A 21,021-nucleotide genomic window follows, 5' to 3' on the forward strand; every position below is an offset into this window, starting at 1 on the left:
CTTCAACCTAAAAATGTTTTTTGGGACTTTTCCCCCCTTATCTTTTTTACATTAACATTAACATTAACATCATTGAAAAGCTGTGTGCTGTGAGTGAGACTTGAATGAATGAGAGGAGCCCGGCTGTTTGTGACACTCTCTCTTTATTGCTGAACCTGACAACAAAACATTACCTTCCTCTTTCTTTTTTTTTTTGTCCATTTCAGACAATAATAGCTGTAAACACATCACACACAGGCTGCTCGGCACTCACGCTGAAGCTGCTGTATAATTCACTTTATACACAGTATGGAATAACATCTGTTCTCCATAAGTGACACTGCCGATATACTGTAAACCACACACTATCAGTTGTACATGAAAAATGCTCATGTGAGGTTATAGAAAACAGCCAGAGGCTTAAGAGTAGTTCAAAGTGTAAACGGGCTGTGACGTTTGGATTAAAACAAACCTGCACAGAGCAGAAAATAGACACCACTTTATGATATTTGTACAGTCCTGTGCCCAAGGCATTTACAGTGTATCTAAAAGTGGACCTATTATGCTTTTCCTTATTTTTTGTCTTATACTGTTATGATGGTGGATGTACGTAAAAGTCATTTCTTTGAGCCAAAAATTTAGTTTCAGGCAGTTTTTCTTATTTTTTGCTATTTTTTGGATATCCCTAATAGACACGCCCACCTGCTGTAAAACAAGTTTACGAGGGGCAGCCAATCAGGAGCAGCTTGGCTAGCTTCAGGAGATGAACTGAGTTGCATGTAGGCCCAGATTATTTTTTCAACTGCGAATCATGCAAAGCGACACTAACAGAGTCAAAGAGAAGGGAAATCAGCAGAACAGGTCCACTTTAAATGTGTTAAACATTTGTTTTTTCATCCAAGCGGCTGTAAATTCTTTTCAGTGCATTTACGACACTATTGCTATTTAATGCATGGTCACTTAAGCAGTGTCACAGTAAATAGGTAGTTTACATGCTGTACAGTGTGTGGCTGTCACAGGCCGAAGAGTTGTTTATACTCAAAAGACAGTGAAACGGTTTTAGCAGAGTAGTCCTGATGAGACCTCAGCTCAGGGTGTAGATGGGTGGAGCACAATGTCACTAGACCCCCTGTTGGATGCACTTCACAAAAATCTAACACAGGAGTGATGGAGGTGTCTTTACAAGCTCTAACGTTCAAGTTTTCTAAGTACAATGCTCTTCACAAGCACTGGACTGGTGCTGACAAAAGCTGACAAATATTACATTTTTTTAAAAGAAGTATATGCAACACAACATCAGTAATCTACAGTATATGCTTACCTGCACTCAAAGAACGACTTTCAGAACACGAAACAGGTAAACACCAACATGAAGCCAAATAACTACTCTGTTTCAACCTCTGCTGGACGCAGTGACGACTTCAGCTTAAAATGTTTCTGAATGAGTTCATGAAAACTGCAGAGATGTAATCAGGCAGTCAGCATTATACTAATAATTATATTATACAACTATGTTTATATTCAGTGACATTATGAAAAAAAGATGTTTATTGGATTGGGAACATGAGACCATGCAAACTGATCATAAATGTGTATGTTTAGCTGACTGTATATAAACTGTATATAAATGACGTGGCGTTATGATCTGATGAGGTGAGCAGGTGTGAAGTTCTCTGTAAGTTGAGTAGACGGGGAACACTGTAGTAACTACTATTTACTACAGACTGGAGACAGAGTCAGTGATTTTAAGCTTATGTCCTGATTACATCCATCAAATAACACCAAAGCCAGTTATCCTGAGTGTGAACTTAAAGCTGTGTTAATCATCATGTTCTATCTGGAAATGAGAAGAATACTTTTAATGTGAATGGGACGGATCTCGCTAACAAACCCAAAATCTGAGCCTCTTTATATCAATTTTATTTTGGTCCCTTCAGCTGTTCCACACAAGCTCCCATTAATCCTCTGTGCACCCTGTTGCAACAATAACATAAAGTTTGTGATTGACTGATTAAGAAAGTAAATCTCTTAATCTTCAACTTAAAAGATTTACTTCAACTAATAAACACAACTTTCCTCTTTTGTCTATTTTAGACAATAATAATGTAAACACATGTCCGGTAATATCACACACAATCTGCTCTCATGCTGAAGCTGCTTCACTTTATACACCGTCTGGAATAGCTTCTATTCACTGTAAGTCACACGGCATATATATGGTAAACCACACACTATCACTTATACATGAAACCACATCACGAGAAAATCTGTGACTAGCCAGTAAAGTAAGAAAGAGCTGAATGAGTTCATATCCTGGTTCGTAAACCTTCTGGAAACTCAATGTCACCTCATCTGTACTGTGGCTGTACAAAAGCTGTTGTTGAATGTTTGGTAACACTTTATATTAGCCATTGCTACTAAATGCTACATTGATAGTTAATTAAGCTGTGGGCTCTGACTGTGTGGTCTAAAATTGATAACATCCGACCATTAACCACATCCTTAATTATCATTTCACTGTTTGTTAACATTAAATCACTATCAATGTTCAGGTACCAATTACGGTGTGCATATGATGGTTATTATAAAATGTTACCTACAGATTCAGTGACATGTTTTCATTGAAATAAAACAAAACAATCACAGTAGTAAACATCAAGAAAAAACTGTAAACATTAATAAAAAAATAATAAAATAAATTCAGTTCCAGTGACATGGAAATATATCTGTTATGCAATAGTAACATCAGTAAGCGATTAAGGCATTCAGCATTAATTGGAACGTCATTTAGAAACCAAATATAGGAGCGAGGGTTGCTGGTAAACTGAGAGAAAATTCTTAATTTTCAAATTATTTCACAGTAATTTCAGTTTAAAATGCAAAAAAGCAGGGGTGTCAAACATGCGGCCTGGGGTCCAGTACAGGCCCAAGAAATATTTAAGGTTAACGAATCAGCGGCGCACATCTGAAACTGCTGCCCTTGGTGGTGAAGGTTTTAGTTTAATTTGAGCACAAATGAGAACAAAAAAGGATTTTTAATGCCGTGGGCATACTAGTGTGGCCCGCATGAGATCAAAGTGGGTTGGCCCATTCAAATAAGTCTCATTCATTAAAAAATAAATATACTGGCTGTAGGATATACTGAGTTCAGGATTATCACAATGCAGATATGAGAGAAAACAAAACTTTTTGGCTCTGTTAATGTAATACTTGCCTTTGTATTACAGCCACTTCTTTGGGTTTAACAAACATATTTTAAATTCAGAACACTGCTAACACCTCACACTGAATAAAGAGATCACATCAGCGTCCAAAAAAAAAAAAGTCAAGCAGGAATTCACTCAGCACAGCGTCCTGGTGTGGATTTGAAAGCAGCATGAACCTTAATTAAGCTGGATTTGTGTCTCGGTAAACAGTTAATGTCATCACACTGAAACAAATCAATAACTCAGCAGGAGATACACGCAGAGTGCTACATCATTTGTCTTTAAAAACAGTAGAAAACAAGGCAGAGTCGTGTTACACAGATGCACAGGAAAATTATATTGGTGTGTGTGTGTTGAAAGGTGAACTGTTATCAGCTACATACAGCAGAGTAGCTGGCAGATGGAGGAGTGTGGATGGCGATGAAGATGGTGTTTATGTCAGTCCGATTTCCTCCAGCACGCTGCGCGGGGTCTCTGCTTCCTGTGACGAGAAAGAACCACAGCTCCAGTGAAGCGCTCAGCTGGACGCACACACAAACACACCGTGTTTCATCTGCTGTTATCAGCAGTGGAAGCACTACAGAAATATTCTAAGGAAATGATTACTTGTAAAATAGATTCTGATTGATTTCCTTGGTACATTCGATACTATAAATCTAATCAAAGCCACATTAATCTACATGAAGATTTTAAAAGTGAATTTAAGCTGGGCTAGGCTGTTTTTAGGTGCCACTGGGCAAAAATCGAACCTTTAACCTTTCAGCTTTTCTAACTCAAGTAATCTGGGAGGATAATAGACTTCTGCACATCCTCTTGGCTTTGTTTTTTTAGATTTTAGAGAAAAATAGCCTGTTATGGTTGAAAGTTGGGAGTAATATAGTCAAAATAAAATTGTATTTTCTATCTGCAGTATTTTAGTGGTCTACCTGTTGGTCGTCAGAACTCCCCGTGAGGATACATAGGACTGGACATTAAAGATGTACGTAACTTATAGGTCTTAAACCTGCATTCTTTATAATGGCCAGCAGGTGGCGTGTCCTCTGGGTTGGTCCCCTTTTTCACTTCAGAACTACCTCAGTTATTCATGCCATAGATTCTGCAAAGTGCTGAAAACATTCCTAAGATTTTGGTCTATACTGACATGACAGCATCACACAGTTGCTGCACATCTATGATCTGAACCTCCTGTTTCACCATATCCCAAGATTTAGTGTATTGAGATCTGGTGACTGTGGAGGCCATTTGACTACAGTGAACTTATTGTCATATCCGAGAAAACAGTTTAAAATGATGTGAGTTCTGTGTCATGATGGGTTATCCAGCTGAAAATAGCCATCAGGAGATGGATATTGTGGTCATAAAGGGATGTACATGGTCAGCTACATACTCAAGTGGGCTGTGGTGTTTAAACAATTCTCAGTTGATACTAAGGGGTCGAAAGTGTCCCAACAAAGGATCCCGCACATTACATCACCCCCTCCACCACCTGTCTTATCTTTGACATAAAACAAGATGAATCCATGCTTTCATGTTGTTTAGACCACATTCAGACACCACCATCCAAATGCTGCAGCAGAAATTGAGACTCATTAGACCAGGTGATGTTTTTCCAACTTTCTATTGTCCAGTTCTAGTGAGCCTGCATGAACTTCTTAGCTGACAGGAGTGGCACCCAATGCGGTCTTCTGCTGCTGTAGCCCACCTGCTTCTAGGTTTGAGATGTTTTTGGTTCAGAGATGCTCTACTGCATACCTGCGCATCAACAAGACATTTTTGTCCAGAGAACTGACCATTCTCTAGGAACCACAGAGATGTTTCTGAAATACTTAGACCACCTAGTTTGGTACCTTAACCATGCCACGTTCAATCACTTAAATCACTTTTCTTCCCCACACTTCAGCAGGCTGTCTTAACTATGTCTATATGCCTGAACACACCATGTTGCTGCTGTTGTAGCATATATGGGACATAAAACCGGAACAGAATCATTAATCAAATCCAGTAAAAATCACATTGTTTGCTGAATTCATCTGAAAATTACGTTTATAGCATTACACTTCAAAAGAAGGGTAAAGCAGGGTGTGCTTTACTATGTGACTGACAAGTTACCAACCTAAGAGCCTTTGCCAGAAAGTTGATTCTGTTCATCTGGACGTAGCGTTTTTAGTAGGAGACTAAAGACTCTTTTTGACTTGTTAAGTCTCAACTGACTGTAGGTTTCCCCAACCTTCAGTCTGGTCTGTCCCTTACTTGTCACAATCAAGATGAAAACAACCATCTTGAGGGTTTAAAACAGGACTACAATCACCAGTGGGTGACAATCATGTTCCTATATAATACTCCAACATCATCTGTAATCATTAATGGACAAATATTTCCAGTTCATTTAGTTAAACAGATACAGACTGATAACATCACAAGAATGGCAACAAGTTTACATAATCACAACACCTGTTTATACAATGATGACATCATTCTCTGGCTAACCAATCCCACAACCTCACTTCTATCAGTCCACTCTGATCAACAGTTTTGGTAAGGTCTCTGGCTACTCAGCTGAACTTCCTTTAAGCCATACAAGGGGACCCACACTGTAATCATAAAACCCAGCTCATTAAATACCACGGAATAAATATTTCAGTTAACCCAAAAGATATCTTCAAATGCAACTTTACCCCATTATTTCACAGTATCCAACAACCCCATGACCAAAGGGAACACTCCCATTCTCTTTAATCCATCACATCGCCTCCATAAAAATGACGAGCCTCCCCTCACAATGACCCCTTTTACTTCACCTCCAGAGTGATTTTCCTCCGTTAACTCTACAGTCAACAAATTCTATTGGAAAGATTAAAAACCTATAATTAAATCGACCACACTTCAAAAAGCAAAAAAATATGGTGCTTTAGACACTCCAAATTTCTACAACTATTTCCTCTCCCACAAACTTAAATACTGTATATCTGAGATTAGACCAAAAACCTAAACTGTAAAGATTGTCTAATTGTTTTCACTGGCAGATCAGTTACAGGTCATTACTGCTTCAAATCAAATACAGTAAGTACCACTCTCTCTGCCTGATCTACAGCAAACAACCTCCTCCTCTAACCTCCATCAGGCATAATCCAATATTCAAAATTGTGAAGAAACCCATTAAGCTCCCTCCATGGAAACAGGAAGGATTAACCAACCTGGGGCATCTATTCAGTGGCAACTGTTTCCTGATCTTCGATCAATTTCAACACTTAACACACCTTAGAACCATCACTAACGCCAAATTCAAAAAGTCAAAATTGATCATCATCTCTTGTTTTAAGAACAAGCTACATCCTTTATTGAAAAAAATACGTTCTCTTCAATCCCCCAAAAATCTCTCACAAATATGTGTTTTCAAGCATTACCACTCATTAAATGAACATAATGGGTTTTGGTAACATCACTCTGTCCCACTGAAATAGATAATTATTTCTACCCATTCTGGCTTTGTGCTCCAGTAGAACAATTCTGGGATCCCACAATCCTCATCTGTTTTATGTCCAACCTACTGATCCTCATTGACCAAACGCCATGCAAATTTAAAGAAATACATAAAATCCACCTTTTTGCCTCCACTATACTATTTCTGTTCATTTGCTTCTGTGTTTGATGTGATGTCATATTGTCATCTGTCAATTTGAGTTTTTATTCATTTGTAAATTTTTTTAAAAGGAGGGGAAAAAATTGGCTGATGTCACGACAGACAATCACAGCGGGTATACAAAACAGACGCAGCAGCCTTAACGTCAACTATAGATGACTAGTGTTTGACATCAGCCAACGAGCACAACCTGGCTAATTCTCCTTTCTGACTGTAAAAATACAAAGATAAAAATTACAAAATGAACTTAATGTTTGAATCAGTATGATGTGAAACTAGTGACTAATCAGGGGCACAGTGACAGTGAGTCATGGCCCGTTTTCCCATAGACTCGGGTAGGACCAGAAGAGTCGCCCCCTGGTGTCAATTAAAAAAAAATGCAGGTTTAAGGTACTTGGGTGCTGGTTTATCTTTTACTCTTAATCTCAATCTTAATTCAGTCAGAGAAGGACGAGCTTTAATGCAAAGGAGCTTGCAGGTTTGCAGGGTTGTAGGGGTCTAAAGCATCTTAAAACATCATGATGTATATGAGGTTTGCCAATAGGATGCATAGAAGGCCCGACTTCCTGACCTGCTCTTTAACTCTTATTGGCTGTTCTACAAAGGAATACATTTAAATACAAGTGAAAGGAGAACAAACAAGAGCCACCCACAACCTCATATTTCAGTTTTGTTAATAAACTGGTGATTTTATAGAAAATATGTTCACTATTCAACATCCCTCACATTTATTTACCACTAACTTGGAATAAATCAACAAATAACAGGACAGAGTGCTCTATCCTATTTAATGCACATCTACGTTTCTAATCCTACCCTAACCAGTTCTAACTAGTGTCACAAGTTGTGGTTAACAAATTTCAGGGCTTGTGTCAGAAACAAAGAGAATCACTTACTTTGGCATCCTAAAAAAAGGTTCAGCACAAAGTAAAGAGAGTAAATTCATCAGAGCAGTGACATAAAAATTTTCATTTAAGCTAACACTTCCACACAGTGGCGTCTGTGGTTTCATTTTCAGTGCAAAATGTTCAGACGTGACCTCGAAACATCCACTCTGCATTAATCACCCTTTATAGACTTTTCACACAGGGGAAATATTTTGTCAGAGTGATGAATCCCTCGTTGCCGATTATGTAGGCTAAACCCGTTAATCTGGGAAACGAATGGAGTTCTGCACAATTCAGACAGAAAATAAAAGCTGTGGAAAAAACCCTCCAATTTCAGAGAGCCACAGGGGGGAAATCCATAAACTCAGAGAACAACGGTTATATTAAAGAAAGACACCAGTGTGCTGATGTGACAGAGAATCGTAAACAATTTATTATGTATCCATTACGTACATTGATAAAGTGAGGGTCCATTTATTCAGCTGGCTTTCATTAGCAGGACACAGAAATGACATTTCATTTGAAATGTTTATTTATTTATAATAGAAAACATATTTGTAGGTCTAATTGTTTCAAGTGTTTTAACGTCTATAATCAACTCAACATAAAACCCCAAAGAATCTTTAATCCGTGCAATCAGTGCAAATACAATATTCATTTAGGCAGAATTCCTCTGAAACCACTTACCTTGAAAATCTTTTTTTCTATTTATTTAAATAGGAAATAATCATGATCTGTGAATATTTTTAAAATAACTCGGCTTATTAAGAGACAGACACTTAAAAACTATTAAAACTTCTAGTGTGCGCTTCAGTGTGAACGCTGGTTTGAATTTCACGCTCATAAGAACATTTTACCAGATCACAGCAAAAAGAAAAACCTAATAATCAAACAGATATTAATGATGTGAGAGTGAGAAGATACAAGCAAAACAGATGAGATACAGAAATGGGTGAACATGACTTCTATTGCATTCACTTCCCACAAACATGACCTGTGAGTCAAAACAAGTTAAAAACATGACAGAAAAAACTGGATGAACCCCTCATAGATGTAATAATGACTCAGGTGTGAGTGGTGAGCGTGGAGTCTGTGTTGCTCAGGTTTGTATTTTGTGATCTGGACTTCGAGAATTTTGAAATTCTCTGTGTTTATAATTAAATACTTAATACTTAATAATTAAGTACTGAATTGTATTTTTAAACACAGTCAGCACATGTACTACTGCTTTCCCCAAAGACCAAGTGGAAACAGCACAAATGAACAAAAAAATGAAAGAAAAAATTTGGGAAGAACATCTATCATAAAAAAAAAATGATATAATCTCTTATTTGACATAAATCTAAATCAGTCTTGTATGCCATCATGATTAACAAGGTCAATTTAATGCATTTTTTCCAGAAAGAGATGCAGCTATGAAGCGGAAGAAGGTGTTTACTAAGTGGAACCGCTATTTAGAGTGGACCTATTATTTTCTGTTACACAATTTTCATAAACAGTTTGACTCAAAGCTGTTACAATGCCAGATTTTCAGTGGATGACTACGGCAGCCAAAAGTAAATTAAATGTAAGATGCTGTTTGTTGGACCTGATTTGTTCAAAATATCCTGAAGCTAGCTTTAGCTCAAAACACAAAGCAGAGGAGCCGAGGAAACAAACTGGAATGAAAAGAAAGAAACGCTGTCTCTAGTGTTTCTTTTAACAACCACAGAGGTATAAAAGATGGACGCAGCAGTGACATCACCTATTGGTTGTGGAAGTCTCTCGATATGAACGTTCTTGCTGTCACCATCTTGTTTTTGAAACTGGTTGCAATGAGCAAAGCGTAGCTCTGACTGTGAACCCACAAGCCAACATGTGTATTTGGGTTACCTCCTTCTTCTGAGAGTTGGAATGACCAAAATTTGCAAAACAGACAGAAGTTTTATTCAGTGTGACCCAGAAAAGCGTTTAATCTAAGAGTTTTCATGCAGACTCCGGCAGTATAATAGGTCCACTTTAAATTATTGTTAAGATTTTATTTTTGGGTCATGATGGCACTTAATTTGCTGCTTTACAACAATAACAAGGAAACTGTTGAAATGATACAAAGAGTTCAGTGGAGCAATGACAGGCATGTGACAACGCATCACCACAAAATATCAAATGGATCAATAACAATATTGATTATGTTTCACGCCCCATAAACAGGATGCAGATCTCTTTGTGTAAATGCTTCCATTCATGGTTGTTTTAAATTTGAATGTGATAATATTGTATCATGACTGTCGTGTATGAAAATGAATGAAAACTGAAAATACTGTTACATCCCAAACCAATGACAATGTCAGGTGCCGCGTGCAGAAAGGAAGGTGCCAGGCACTGAGGAGCTCAGCATGCAAGGTGGATAGCAGCAGCAGCAGCAGCAGCAGCAGCGGTGGCAGCCAATCAGTACACAGGCACATTAAAGTACTCATGACGGGGCTGGAGGAGAGAAATGCACACAGCTTAGTAAACAAAGGCAATACTGCTTCCAACAGCCACTTCATTCATAACGTGCAGGAGACAGAGCAGCAGGCAGGACAAAAGACTCTCACCATTGTTTCCTCTTTTTCTCTCAAAGGAAAGTTTGGCAAATGTTTGCTTTCTGGCTTAGCTTAAAAGCTGGAAATACATAAGTGTGGCTAATTCTAGAAAAAACGTACCCATTTTCCATCTTACCTTATTTCCCAAAGGTGAAACAATAATTTTCAGCGAGAAAGTACGAACAGAGTTTCACTGTCTATCTTATTAAACTTTATCTCACAGCAGGTACAACGTAGCTGTAATCATACAAGTCGTAGTAGCGGACAGCGTCACTGAAATGTTAACATATGAAAGTAGAATAAAGACAGATTAGTGATGAGTTCACTCCAAACACGAAGCAAAGTTTTTACATATCAAGTCAACGCGAAGAGGTGAATTAATGCAGGCAAAGTGAAAACATGCGTTTAAAACTTGCATCCACATGAGGTTATTTAAAGTTTTGCAAAAGAATTCACTTCACACTGTGTTGCAAAACCTCATCAGCTGTGATGCTCTGAACGTCACCAATTGAGCTTACTGACGCATGTCAGGGGAGATCGAATTGCATGGCTAAACGTCACTTTTACATACATGAAAAAAGGAGACAGAGCTGGAGAAAAACAAAACTGTAGGAGTTCATGATGTGTTCTGAAAATACATTAGTGTAACTTGATTCCAGCTATTGAGTGTACGCCTCCTCTTCTTGTAGGCTGCTAGCGGCGAACATTTGTGTTTTTTCAACGCACCCGTATTTGTATGAGTAACTCAAGGTGAGACGTTGCTTCATGTCTGGCGTGAACGCACCAAAGGACAGACCTCAGTTTCCAGTGTAAACATGTATTTTAAGAGTTAAACGACTGGTTACTGTTAAAAGGAGTCGAGGAACGAGACCAGGAAGACCGTCTAAACCAGCACGAACTGTGCTACACACAGACAACGATCAGTCACAACATTAAAAACCACTGAAAGAGCTCTGACTCATCAAGACTTCAGAAGTTCTCCTGAGGTATCAGACACCAAGACGTTCACAGCACATTCTTTATTTGTTGGAAGTTTTGAGGTGGACCTTCATATATTTAATGTGTTTTATCAACTCATCTCAGAGACTGAAATCTTTGGAATGTATAAGTCTAATCGGGATCTTGGACTTTGGTTCTTTAAAATCTTCCTGTACTTGTTCTTCACTGTGTCAGGACCCATTATCTTGCAGAAATAAGTGACCGCCATCAGGGAACATCTCTGTCATAGAGGGGTATATGTGGTTTGCAACAGCATTCCAGTAAAAGTCAAAATGTTTCCCAATGTTTCCCAGCAGAACACCACACAGATCACTGTGCTGCTCCCACAGGGCCGCCTTCTTCCCATACTGTGTCCAGGTGCCATCTTTCTGCAGGTAAACAGTGCAGTCCAGACCTCTTCCTTCCATGGTGCCACGGTTCAGCTGTTCCACTCATGTGTGTTGTAGGAGATTTTAGCAGTTCAGCAAGACTAAATTAGATCCTGGTTCCTGTGCACTAGCAAAGCCCCTCTAGAAACATGTCTTGCTACTCACAGGCATCTTGGATCCTTTTCATTTATTTATTTTAAAGCTTTATCTAAATTAGCTTTATTTTCAATAGACGCAGCATGAACAGAATCGCCGGTCAGGTCCGGTTAAAAAAATGCTTAAAATGTTTGCTGACTTCACACCAAAATGAGGTTTTGAAAATTCATGATTCTTTGAGTCCCATGTCTTTCTCTTAAATTGTCCCTGTCACTGATCATCCGTCCCTGGACCACTTTTAGTAGGTACTGACAGCTGTGTACCACAAACAAATTATTAGAGAATTCTGTAATAACAAAGATGGCTCCAAAGAGCCAATCAACTGCTGAAATGGGAATCATCTTATTGTGCTGCATATTAGAGGTTCACAGCTGTTTCAGCTGTATAGCTGCAAGCATGTTTCTCTACTCTTTATTGTACTAAAGATGTGGATAAGAGTGGGAACAATTTGACTATTCCTCAAAAGTGGCCCCCGCTCTGATATGACTGTGTGGTTATAGTAGAATAACTTTACCTGGCAGAGTTTGGACCTCGTTTTCTCCTATTTTTCAAAACTTTCTGATGGTAGCAGTCATCCATGGCTTTAAACGTTTCTCCTGTTTGCAGAGTAGACTGCACTGCACACCATGCATTGGACCAGTAGTGCTTTTCTTTTGTCTTTGTTGTTTAGTGGTCGACAAACAGCATCTACTTGATGAAGTGATACCTTTGGGGGCAGTAGTGCATTACGTCTTGATGCATGCTCAATCATCCAGTTAAGTAAATCCCCCAAAGTTGATTCTGTTCATCTGAACGTAGCGTTTTCAGTGGGAGAAACGTTTCGTCACTCATCCAAGTGACTTCTTCAGTCTCAGCTGACTGCAGGTTTTCCCAACCTTATAAACAGCACCTTTGCATAATGACTGAAACCAGCACCACTGAAGGAACAATGGGCTTGGAGGTCAGTTCCTTGATCATTAATATGCAAATTCTCATGACCATTGATCAACCACCACTGATCAAAGCTCATTGATCAAAGCTCATTGATCAATGGCCATGAGTACCATTCACAGAGAGTTGGGGAATGGCTGCAATCACAGCTTTGTAAGATGGTGAAAGATGGACCCTTAGGCCCCCTCCTTGATTCAGAGATGGTCTTGCATTACATACTACTACACACTGATATAAACTAATGAAAATGTATATTTTAAGAAAACAAATAAACATGTACTGTTCAGTTTTGTAAATAAATAAAAAATAATAATTATGATAATATTGCTTTTTTAAACTTGCAAGAATGGCATTTGTCCTGTGCTCTGCCAGGATGAGCAGAGACATCATGTCAGCACCCTGGATGAGCTGTTAATGAAGTTGTGATGCTGTGAGGCAACATACACGTGTAGAAAAAAAGCTTTTTAATCCTTATTTTGGGATAAAGTCACCAAACTTTGCGGGTTGCTTTCACTGGAGCTGGCAGGTGATTCTGTACATGCTGTATTTCATGTCCCAGCAATGACTGCAGTTAAAGTTATGGAGCTCTCTCAATTCATTTATGCAGGAGCATCAAAATGCCCAGGATCTGTTCCAACATGCGGCAGGCAGACACCTCTGTGATGAGATAATTAGTGTCACTCACCTCACTGTCAGCGGTTTTAATGTTGTGGCTGATTAGTTCATACAGTTAAAACACTGAGACATGAGGGCTCTAGCGGTACACACAGCCTAAATCCACAGACACGACGTATTCACCTTAGCAGGGCTAATTCTGGAAAAGACCAGAAGACTCAGAGGCCATATTTGGAACCACCATACCTGTGAGGTAAACATTTTTATAAGGACAAAGACAAGTAAGTATGATACACCGTCGTCACGACTCTCAGGAACCTACAATGCGGGTACTACACATCTACAGACTATGCTGAGGGAGCAGGAGATTAACCGTGCACCACTACAATAACTGTGTCCTCTTCGTGGGGATATCTCTGCTCAATTTATCTCTGATGTCTCCCATGCAGGGCTGGAAACCTTCTGAGGCATCATTATTCCAAAAGAAGATCTGCTTCCTGGCACCAAAGTAATGGCCAGCTCCTGAGAAATATTTCATTAAAGGCTTATTGAAATCGCTTCAACCAAATCCCCTGTGGTATGTTTTCCATGTAATTACTGCACTATGCACTTACTAATGCCTAAAGGCACAAGGACCTAACTCAGAATGAGCCCAGCTCCTCCCGCATCGCTTTTACCTGCAGTTTTTTGTATCCACAAACTTAATACAAGTTTAAATTTAAGGAAAATTAAAATTAAACATTTTTGCCCCTAAAGTAATTAAAATGGAGCCTGTTTTGTCTGTTTGTTTATCATCTGATGTTCCACTGTTACCCTGTGGTGTTAAAGCTTCCTGCTGAGTAGCCTGATTACTGAATTACACTGTCAAGAAATTTGTGAACTAAACAGTTTCTCAATCACCAGGAGCGCTTTTAATTTGATGTGATTGCTCTCCTGAATTTAAAATTACTAAAAAAAAACAAGAGGCATCAGAATAGCGACTAATTATCAAGCTCCATCCTTTGGTCGCTGGTTTTCATGCTGGTGACATTCTTGATTCTCATTGTGAAAAGACCAAAACCATCGATGAACTGGTCCGACTCATTCCTCTGTGTCTCAGAGCTCCACTGTGTGACACATTCCTTCATGATCCCAAATAATCATCCTGTCGTTAACTTTAAGGTAAGCCAACAAACACCATTACGCTGCTGGAAACAGTTTGTACCACACCACGTGTATTATTCCACACCCAAAGTAGTCCTAAAAAATGCTAATATTTATAATAAGTGAGCAAACTTTGATAGGAACTACAAAGCCATGATGTTTTAGATAATTATTAAAACATATTTATATTCAAAAGATTTTTATTTTTTTTAAGCACAGATGTGTTTGTTGTGACAGCTATCAACCACATCAGCAAGCATGGAGAGATCGTCACTTTGGTTTTGGTCTTTTCTTCTGGATTTGTAATAAAAATTTTTAAAAAAAAAGCAGGACTATCTCAATATATATTGGCAATTAATAAGAATGAATGAAACTGAACAGTATTAGTACAAATGCTTATATAATAATGTTACAGCGTAGTTTCATTGTTCAGAAATCATAAATTTGAACAGTTTCATTCAGTGCTGTTAGAACAACATCCAGCTGGTCCTCACACAGGCAGCATATTTGTTTCAATTTAAAATCCCAGAAAAAATGTAAATTACAAAAATTATTAGTTTTTTTCTGCAATATTGTTACAGTAATCAAAATTTACAATCAGAATCGACCAAAGCAAAAGTGGGAAGGTTTGGATTATGCTGCCTGTTAGTCTACTCAGACAAATATTCAAAACTGACTTGGTGCCTGTTATGACCCTCATGTTGTGTCACGTACGAGGTGCGATCGAAAAGAAAACCTTACCTGACTTCAAATTTGTCCAATCTCCCTTCATGATCATCAAGTTTTGCACCTCTGGACAACTTCCATTGTTTCTGCTATGTTTGGATCGCTCAGCGGCAGCAGTTCATCTCTGCAGGCACCGCTCTGATGGATCTAAGGTCTTGACCAAAGTGTCAAAAAGGTGACCAAATCTGGCAGTAATAGACCTTTTCCACTGGTATCGACTCAGCTCAACTCAACTTGGTTTCTGTCGTTTTCCATTAAAACTGAGTACCACCTAATGTGTGTGGGGTTGTTATAGCAATGCGGTCAAAAGTCTTGTGACGCCATTTTCATGCGACATGAATGCCACAACAAAGAAGGACATCTGCTGCACGGTGTATGGCTTTTTGGCAGACTTGGGGATGAGGGTATTATTTTTTGTGAAGCCACTTTATCTTTGCTGGGTTGTTTTTTTTTTTTTTTTTAAATAATGGTAGTTTTGATTTTCATGATAGAGACTCATGACTTATTGAGTGATGCCAGAGAGAAGCCAATCTGTGCCAAGTAGTCTGTTGACGTTATATTTTCAGATTGCTTCAGATCGCTTGGACGCCTGGCCGAGTAGGTACTAAAAAAACAAAAAGTGCCCGGTACCAGGTACTACCACTCAGTGGAAATCCCTAAAACCTGAGTTGAGCCGTGCCGAACCCACTCAAGTGGGTATTAGTGGAAAAGGGCTATTAGTGTGGTTGATAAGCAGTGTGTGGGTTGGTAGTTCTCTGTGAGTGAGGGCACGATGGCACATGCTACAGTTCCGGTGGTTTATGCATAATCTCCTGCCTTATAGTAGAATCAGCAACAACAGACAAATCTATTACTTGTACCACCTAATGAGACAATTAACAGCCGAACTAGTAACTTAAACCTGTTTTTTTTTTCGTGCAAAGTCACCAAACTTTGTACTGAATGAATTAACCTTGCACAAATGTAGAAAAAAACCCCAAAACACAAAACAATCAGCACACACCTTAGGGATTTGGTTTGACGTAGGAGTTGCTCTTTGCGTAATGTTAGGTTAGGTTGTGTAACTGCAGAACGGTCCAAATGAGACACACAGGCGCTGGGTGTGGTCCAGAGGTGCAGAGGAAGATGATTTTTTACATTGAAAAGAGTTAAATTTAAAAGAGGTAAAGGTTTCTTCTTTGTATGGGCAGAGTCGGACTACCCTTTGATCGCAGCCTGTATCTAGACTCAGAGTTATGAGACAGTCATACTGGCAGGCGTACATGCAGTTGACGGCACGCAGAACTGGAAACCCATGCTGACTGACTGACTGTACCAGTCTAGTACTTATCAATACCCTGGATGGAGGCATGGACGGACTCTAGTTCTTTACAAGATTTCCTCATTTGGCAAACTTCCCCAATCTTCACTCTGGCTCTATAAATACAGAATTGAGCCAGTCAGAGACCTCATTCCCTTTCTCCCACTCAGATTTGGCTTCGTCCCCTTCAGATTTCGTCCCCTCCTAAGTGAGAAAATCAGCTAAATCATTTTAAAGACCTACCTACTTTATACACTTACATGAAAAAGTCTTACTCTAAGCCTTTCAGTACAGTACGTTCTCCATCTGATGGTCCTGCTGTCGATAAATCAATGAACAGCTTTACGGTTTGTCCTCTGGGATAATGGGTTTGGCTGGGCGGTGGCAACAGCCTCACAGCTAATGGCAAACAACCGCATTCAGACTTCTAAATGCTTTCCAGCTTCACATCACTCACTTAGGTCCAATTTATATTCAGTTGTAACTTGAGTGAAATTTCAAACTTTTTTTATCTGTCCTATTTCCTGAATGTCTTCACACGATGAAGACATTTCTATCAAATATAAAGGATAGAACAATTTTTTAAGTCAATTCACTTCAATTAAGCTTTAAAATAAATAAACAATTTTAATCGCTAATAGGAGCATTTATAAAATCTTTTTATTTATGCTTTACAAAAAGTAAGTGTTCCTCAGAAGTTCTCCACGGTTCACATCACTTTTATCCATGTAGATGTTAATGGGCTGTCAGCCGTGGCCTGATTTCCTTTCCTAGAACTCATTAGCGGTGGCCTTTTGGCACACTAACAGACTAAATGTTCGACAAACAAATCCAGGAAACCAATCAGTCTGCTGTCTAACTGACTGATTAGACTTACATTGTACCAGACATGCTCCAATGAAAGCCACTAGGTCAAAACAGTGAAGTGTTTGCTGACTTGGCCAGAACAAATTGATAAAACTGAGAACAGTCCGCTATTTTCTGAAGCTCTCCGTGGGTGCTACCTTTTTACCTTTATATATTCAATAAACAGTGGGAGCACACACATTAAAAACTGTTTTTACAGGCTCATTTTAAGAAAACCAGTTTCATAACATAGATGTGCTGTAACATGTGTTGTTAATGTGAAGACTACAGGTTAAATATATCTAACCTAAACTGAGTGTTTAAACTTTTCTTTTTGACAGACGACATTAAATAACTGAAGTGAAATCGTATTTTTTGCTGAAGCTGAAACCCCAGGATGCTCTCATCACAGGGCATGATATAGTCACAAAGTGTCCTCTGGAGATGAAACCACAATGCGCCTGGCGTGCTAATACTGGCTGAGGAGATCCTGCTTCAGAGACCTACTTAGTCTATAATAGAAGGTTGCAGGTGTGGTAATGGCATGAGCTGAAGGTCTGTCACCTTGGAGACTGTGCTTCACGTCCTTTGTTCAGGATGTCCTTTTCTTTTTCACATGCTGATTTTTTTAATGTTTACTAAAAACTACTTGGTTAAATAAAGCACTATAAATTATTCATTTAGCTTTAGTTACTTAAACTTGGTTAGCATTCTGTTACACTAGAGTAAAGTAGGATGGCAACCTCGCAACTAGTTAAAAAAAAAGATAAAAAGATACCTCCATGATTGCATCTTTGGAAATCAATTCCCACTAGTTGCAGTGACCTAGAGGCTGAGCAGGCCTCTGGGCGATCACTTTCAATCTTAAGCCAAATGCACAGGTCACCTGGTGCTCTAAACAATCGTGGTCGAACTCAGACTGACTGCAACCACTCGCAGACAGATTGGTAAAGGATTGCAAATAACTGCTGTCTGTATTATTAACGGAAACAGACTGCCAACATATTCAAATTATACTGAGACAATCAGAACTGATGAGCGCAACTCGTCTTTGCAATTTAAAACTAATCAAGGCTTGATCAGTTTTAAGCCTGTAGCAAAGTATCCACTGACTTTGCCATACCAGATACTGCTGTTGTCATGCTCTTGTGTCTGGGTCACAAGTGCTTTTCTGTCTCTTTGCATGTCCCGTACACTTGCTGATATAAGCTGAAGTCAGAGCTCTTGGCACATTGGGTCTGTCATATTGAAAGGAACCGTGTTTTTGTTGTGGTTAGAAAACAGTGCAACGTTTGTAAATCACCCATAAGACTAACCACACCTATCAACGCTATTTTATTCCGTTTAGTAAAATCGCCCTTTTGTGCATAAATGAGCCACGTCAGCGTCTTTGACAAAACAACATTAATTGTGCCCGGGATTGAGAGTGGGCTGAAAAGTCAGCTGTGGAGCTGTGATCAGTGTGTACTGGTATCCTGCTGACAGCGCTTATGGTCAAAATTACCCTTGCTGCGATACTGTGGTTTTGATGCTATAATTACGCTCCCACTATATGAAATGCTAATCTAGAACAGAAGTGTCCCGTTTGTCTCAGCGGTGAATACAATGAAGGTTTGTTTGAAGACTACAACCTGAGCACTGCCCACATCCAACCTTGAACCAGGCCTGCGCAGACACTTTAATAAGTAACTTAGAAATGTAGGCTCTTCATTAAAAACTACTGAATGCTATTTTATTTTTAAGCAATTTAGTGTAAATATTCTAAGAGTTGCTGGTTAGGTTTACCGTGACATCAGAGATATCGGAGTTGATATAGGGTCAGTATGAGGCAGAAAACATATCAGCAACTTCAAAATTCAAAGTGTGCTGATGACACTTGAGACTTTGCTGTTGCTGGTATGTTTTTTTTCTGCTGGATTTAACATTGTGTTGGTGAATCTAAAGCTACTGATCTAACACTACAGAATAGGGATTTTTTAACAAAGTGTTACCTGCAAACAGGCGCATCTGAAAGTCTATATTCTGCAAATCACAACAGTAAAGAATAAACAAGCAAAGAGAGAAATTTGTCAGCAGAAACCAGGATTAAGATCAAGCAAACTAAGGGCAAGACACACAAAATATTTTCAAAAATATGGCTGCATGAATCATCTGAGGGCTGTATTCATGCAGCACTGAAAATTAAAGACGGAAATGATCATCGGGACTCCAATGTGAGAAAATGTGTAAAAAAGAACAAACATATACCACTAGCAGTGCCGTGCCTTCCCTCTACTTAAGAGAAGTGATGCAACATGGAAAGACACAAGAACTCAACGTTTAACCTTCTGTAAAAGTAATAAAGGGTAACAAAAGTTGAGGGTAATGAGGTCCACGTTTCTTTGAGTCTAAAACAGTGAGACTTATCTGAGTATTAGTTCTTGTGAATGCTTTAAAAACACTATAAATAACTCAAGTCGAGCATTATAAAAAGAGCTGAACAACTTCCTGGGTTGACTGGAGAGTGTAAAGTAAAACCAGCTGTCACTTTGAGGTAAACTCTAATAAACATTTTTTACTTCTACTGCAATTATATGACATTCAACTATTACAATAAAAGCTATAATCCTCACGTTAATTTAATTAATGTGGACCAATGGTGCTGATTCCAAGCTCCATATTTTTTTCTGACTCCAGTAGAGTAGCTTTGCATGACCTATATTTCAAAATAATCCTTATTTGTCTGATCCTTGGTGAAGCCCTTCAGTTCTTTTCTTCTATCTTTTTATTTCATTCTGATTGGCCAGAAAAAGATTGACCATAAAAGGAATAGCCTGTCTCTATGATGTCATATAGATCCAAGAGTAGAAAAAAATGTTTAAAGCTTTCAGATCAACCTGAAGTCTGACCACGTGTTTTAATATGAAACTACAATCATCCACCATTATGACAGCATACCTATGAAAGAAAATAAGGCAGTCAAAATATCAGCTTTACTATTTAAGGCTGCAGCAGTTACCGATGCAAAACCAGTATTTCTTAATGTTTGCTTGGCATTAAAAGCTGAGAATTGATTCTATTATGGAGCTTTTACAGGAAATCACTGACTGAATCTTATTAGAGGATCACTTCATGACACTGCAGTGAGAAATGGAACAAGAAGGCGCAACCACAGAAAAAGTGACTTTGTGGCTGCTTTAGGCTGCAGGTCTCAGTAACTCTGTGTTGTCAGATGGGAACATTGAAAGTCTGACATTCTCAGCTACAAAACTTTTGATTTTAGCTCTTTTTCACTGGGGTATATCTGAGTATATCTGAACAACAATCTCAGGGTCTTGAACAGACTTTTTAAAAATATGTGCAATTTCATAGAGACAATTCATGGCTCTCCCTTCGAACTATAAACACATTTTATTTTCACCATAGACATAAACATTTTCAGAGGGATAATAACCTGGTGATAAAACTTGTTCACACATATAAAACAATTCGCTCATGGAGCAGCTTTGTAGCTGACAGCTGTTCAACAAAGCAGCTGTTCCACGTTCCAAATAGGTTGATAACCATCTAATGTATTTACTAGCTTATATGTCACTGCTTCCACTGGCAGTCACTTCAATCACTTTGACTCTTTAATTTCACCTGTCTACAAATCACTACATTTCATCAAACTCCCATGGTCT

General features: G+C 38.7%; 1 protein-coding gene across 2 annotated transcripts in view; it reads right to left on the reverse strand.

Moving 5' to 3' along the window:
- Window positions 1-124: 124 nt before the first annotated feature.
- The window catches only part of LOC116331294 (AP-1 complex subunit sigma-2), a 30,197-nt gene continuing 9,300 nt past the window's right edge, over window positions 125-21,021 (reverse strand). The window contains exon 5 of one of the 2 annotated variants that reach the window (XM_031753924.2): window positions 125-3,666. In XM_031753924.2, coding sequence (XP_031609784.1) covers window positions 3,619-3,666 — 48 coding nt within the window. In that variant the 3' untranslated portion in view covers window positions 125-3,618. Of the gene's footprint in view, window positions 3,667-7,628; window positions 10,176-21,021 lie in introns of those variants that run through there. The other variant, XM_031753926.2, reaches the window with a different exon arrangement.

Source organism: Oreochromis aureus, linkage group 23 (assembly GCF_013358895.1).
Source record: "Oreochromis aureus strain Israel breed Guangdong linkage group 23, ZZ_aureus, whole genome shotgun sequence".
In the NCBI taxonomy this organism is placed as follows: Eukaryota; Metazoa; Chordata; class Actinopteri; order Cichliformes; family Cichlidae; genus Oreochromis; species Oreochromis aureus.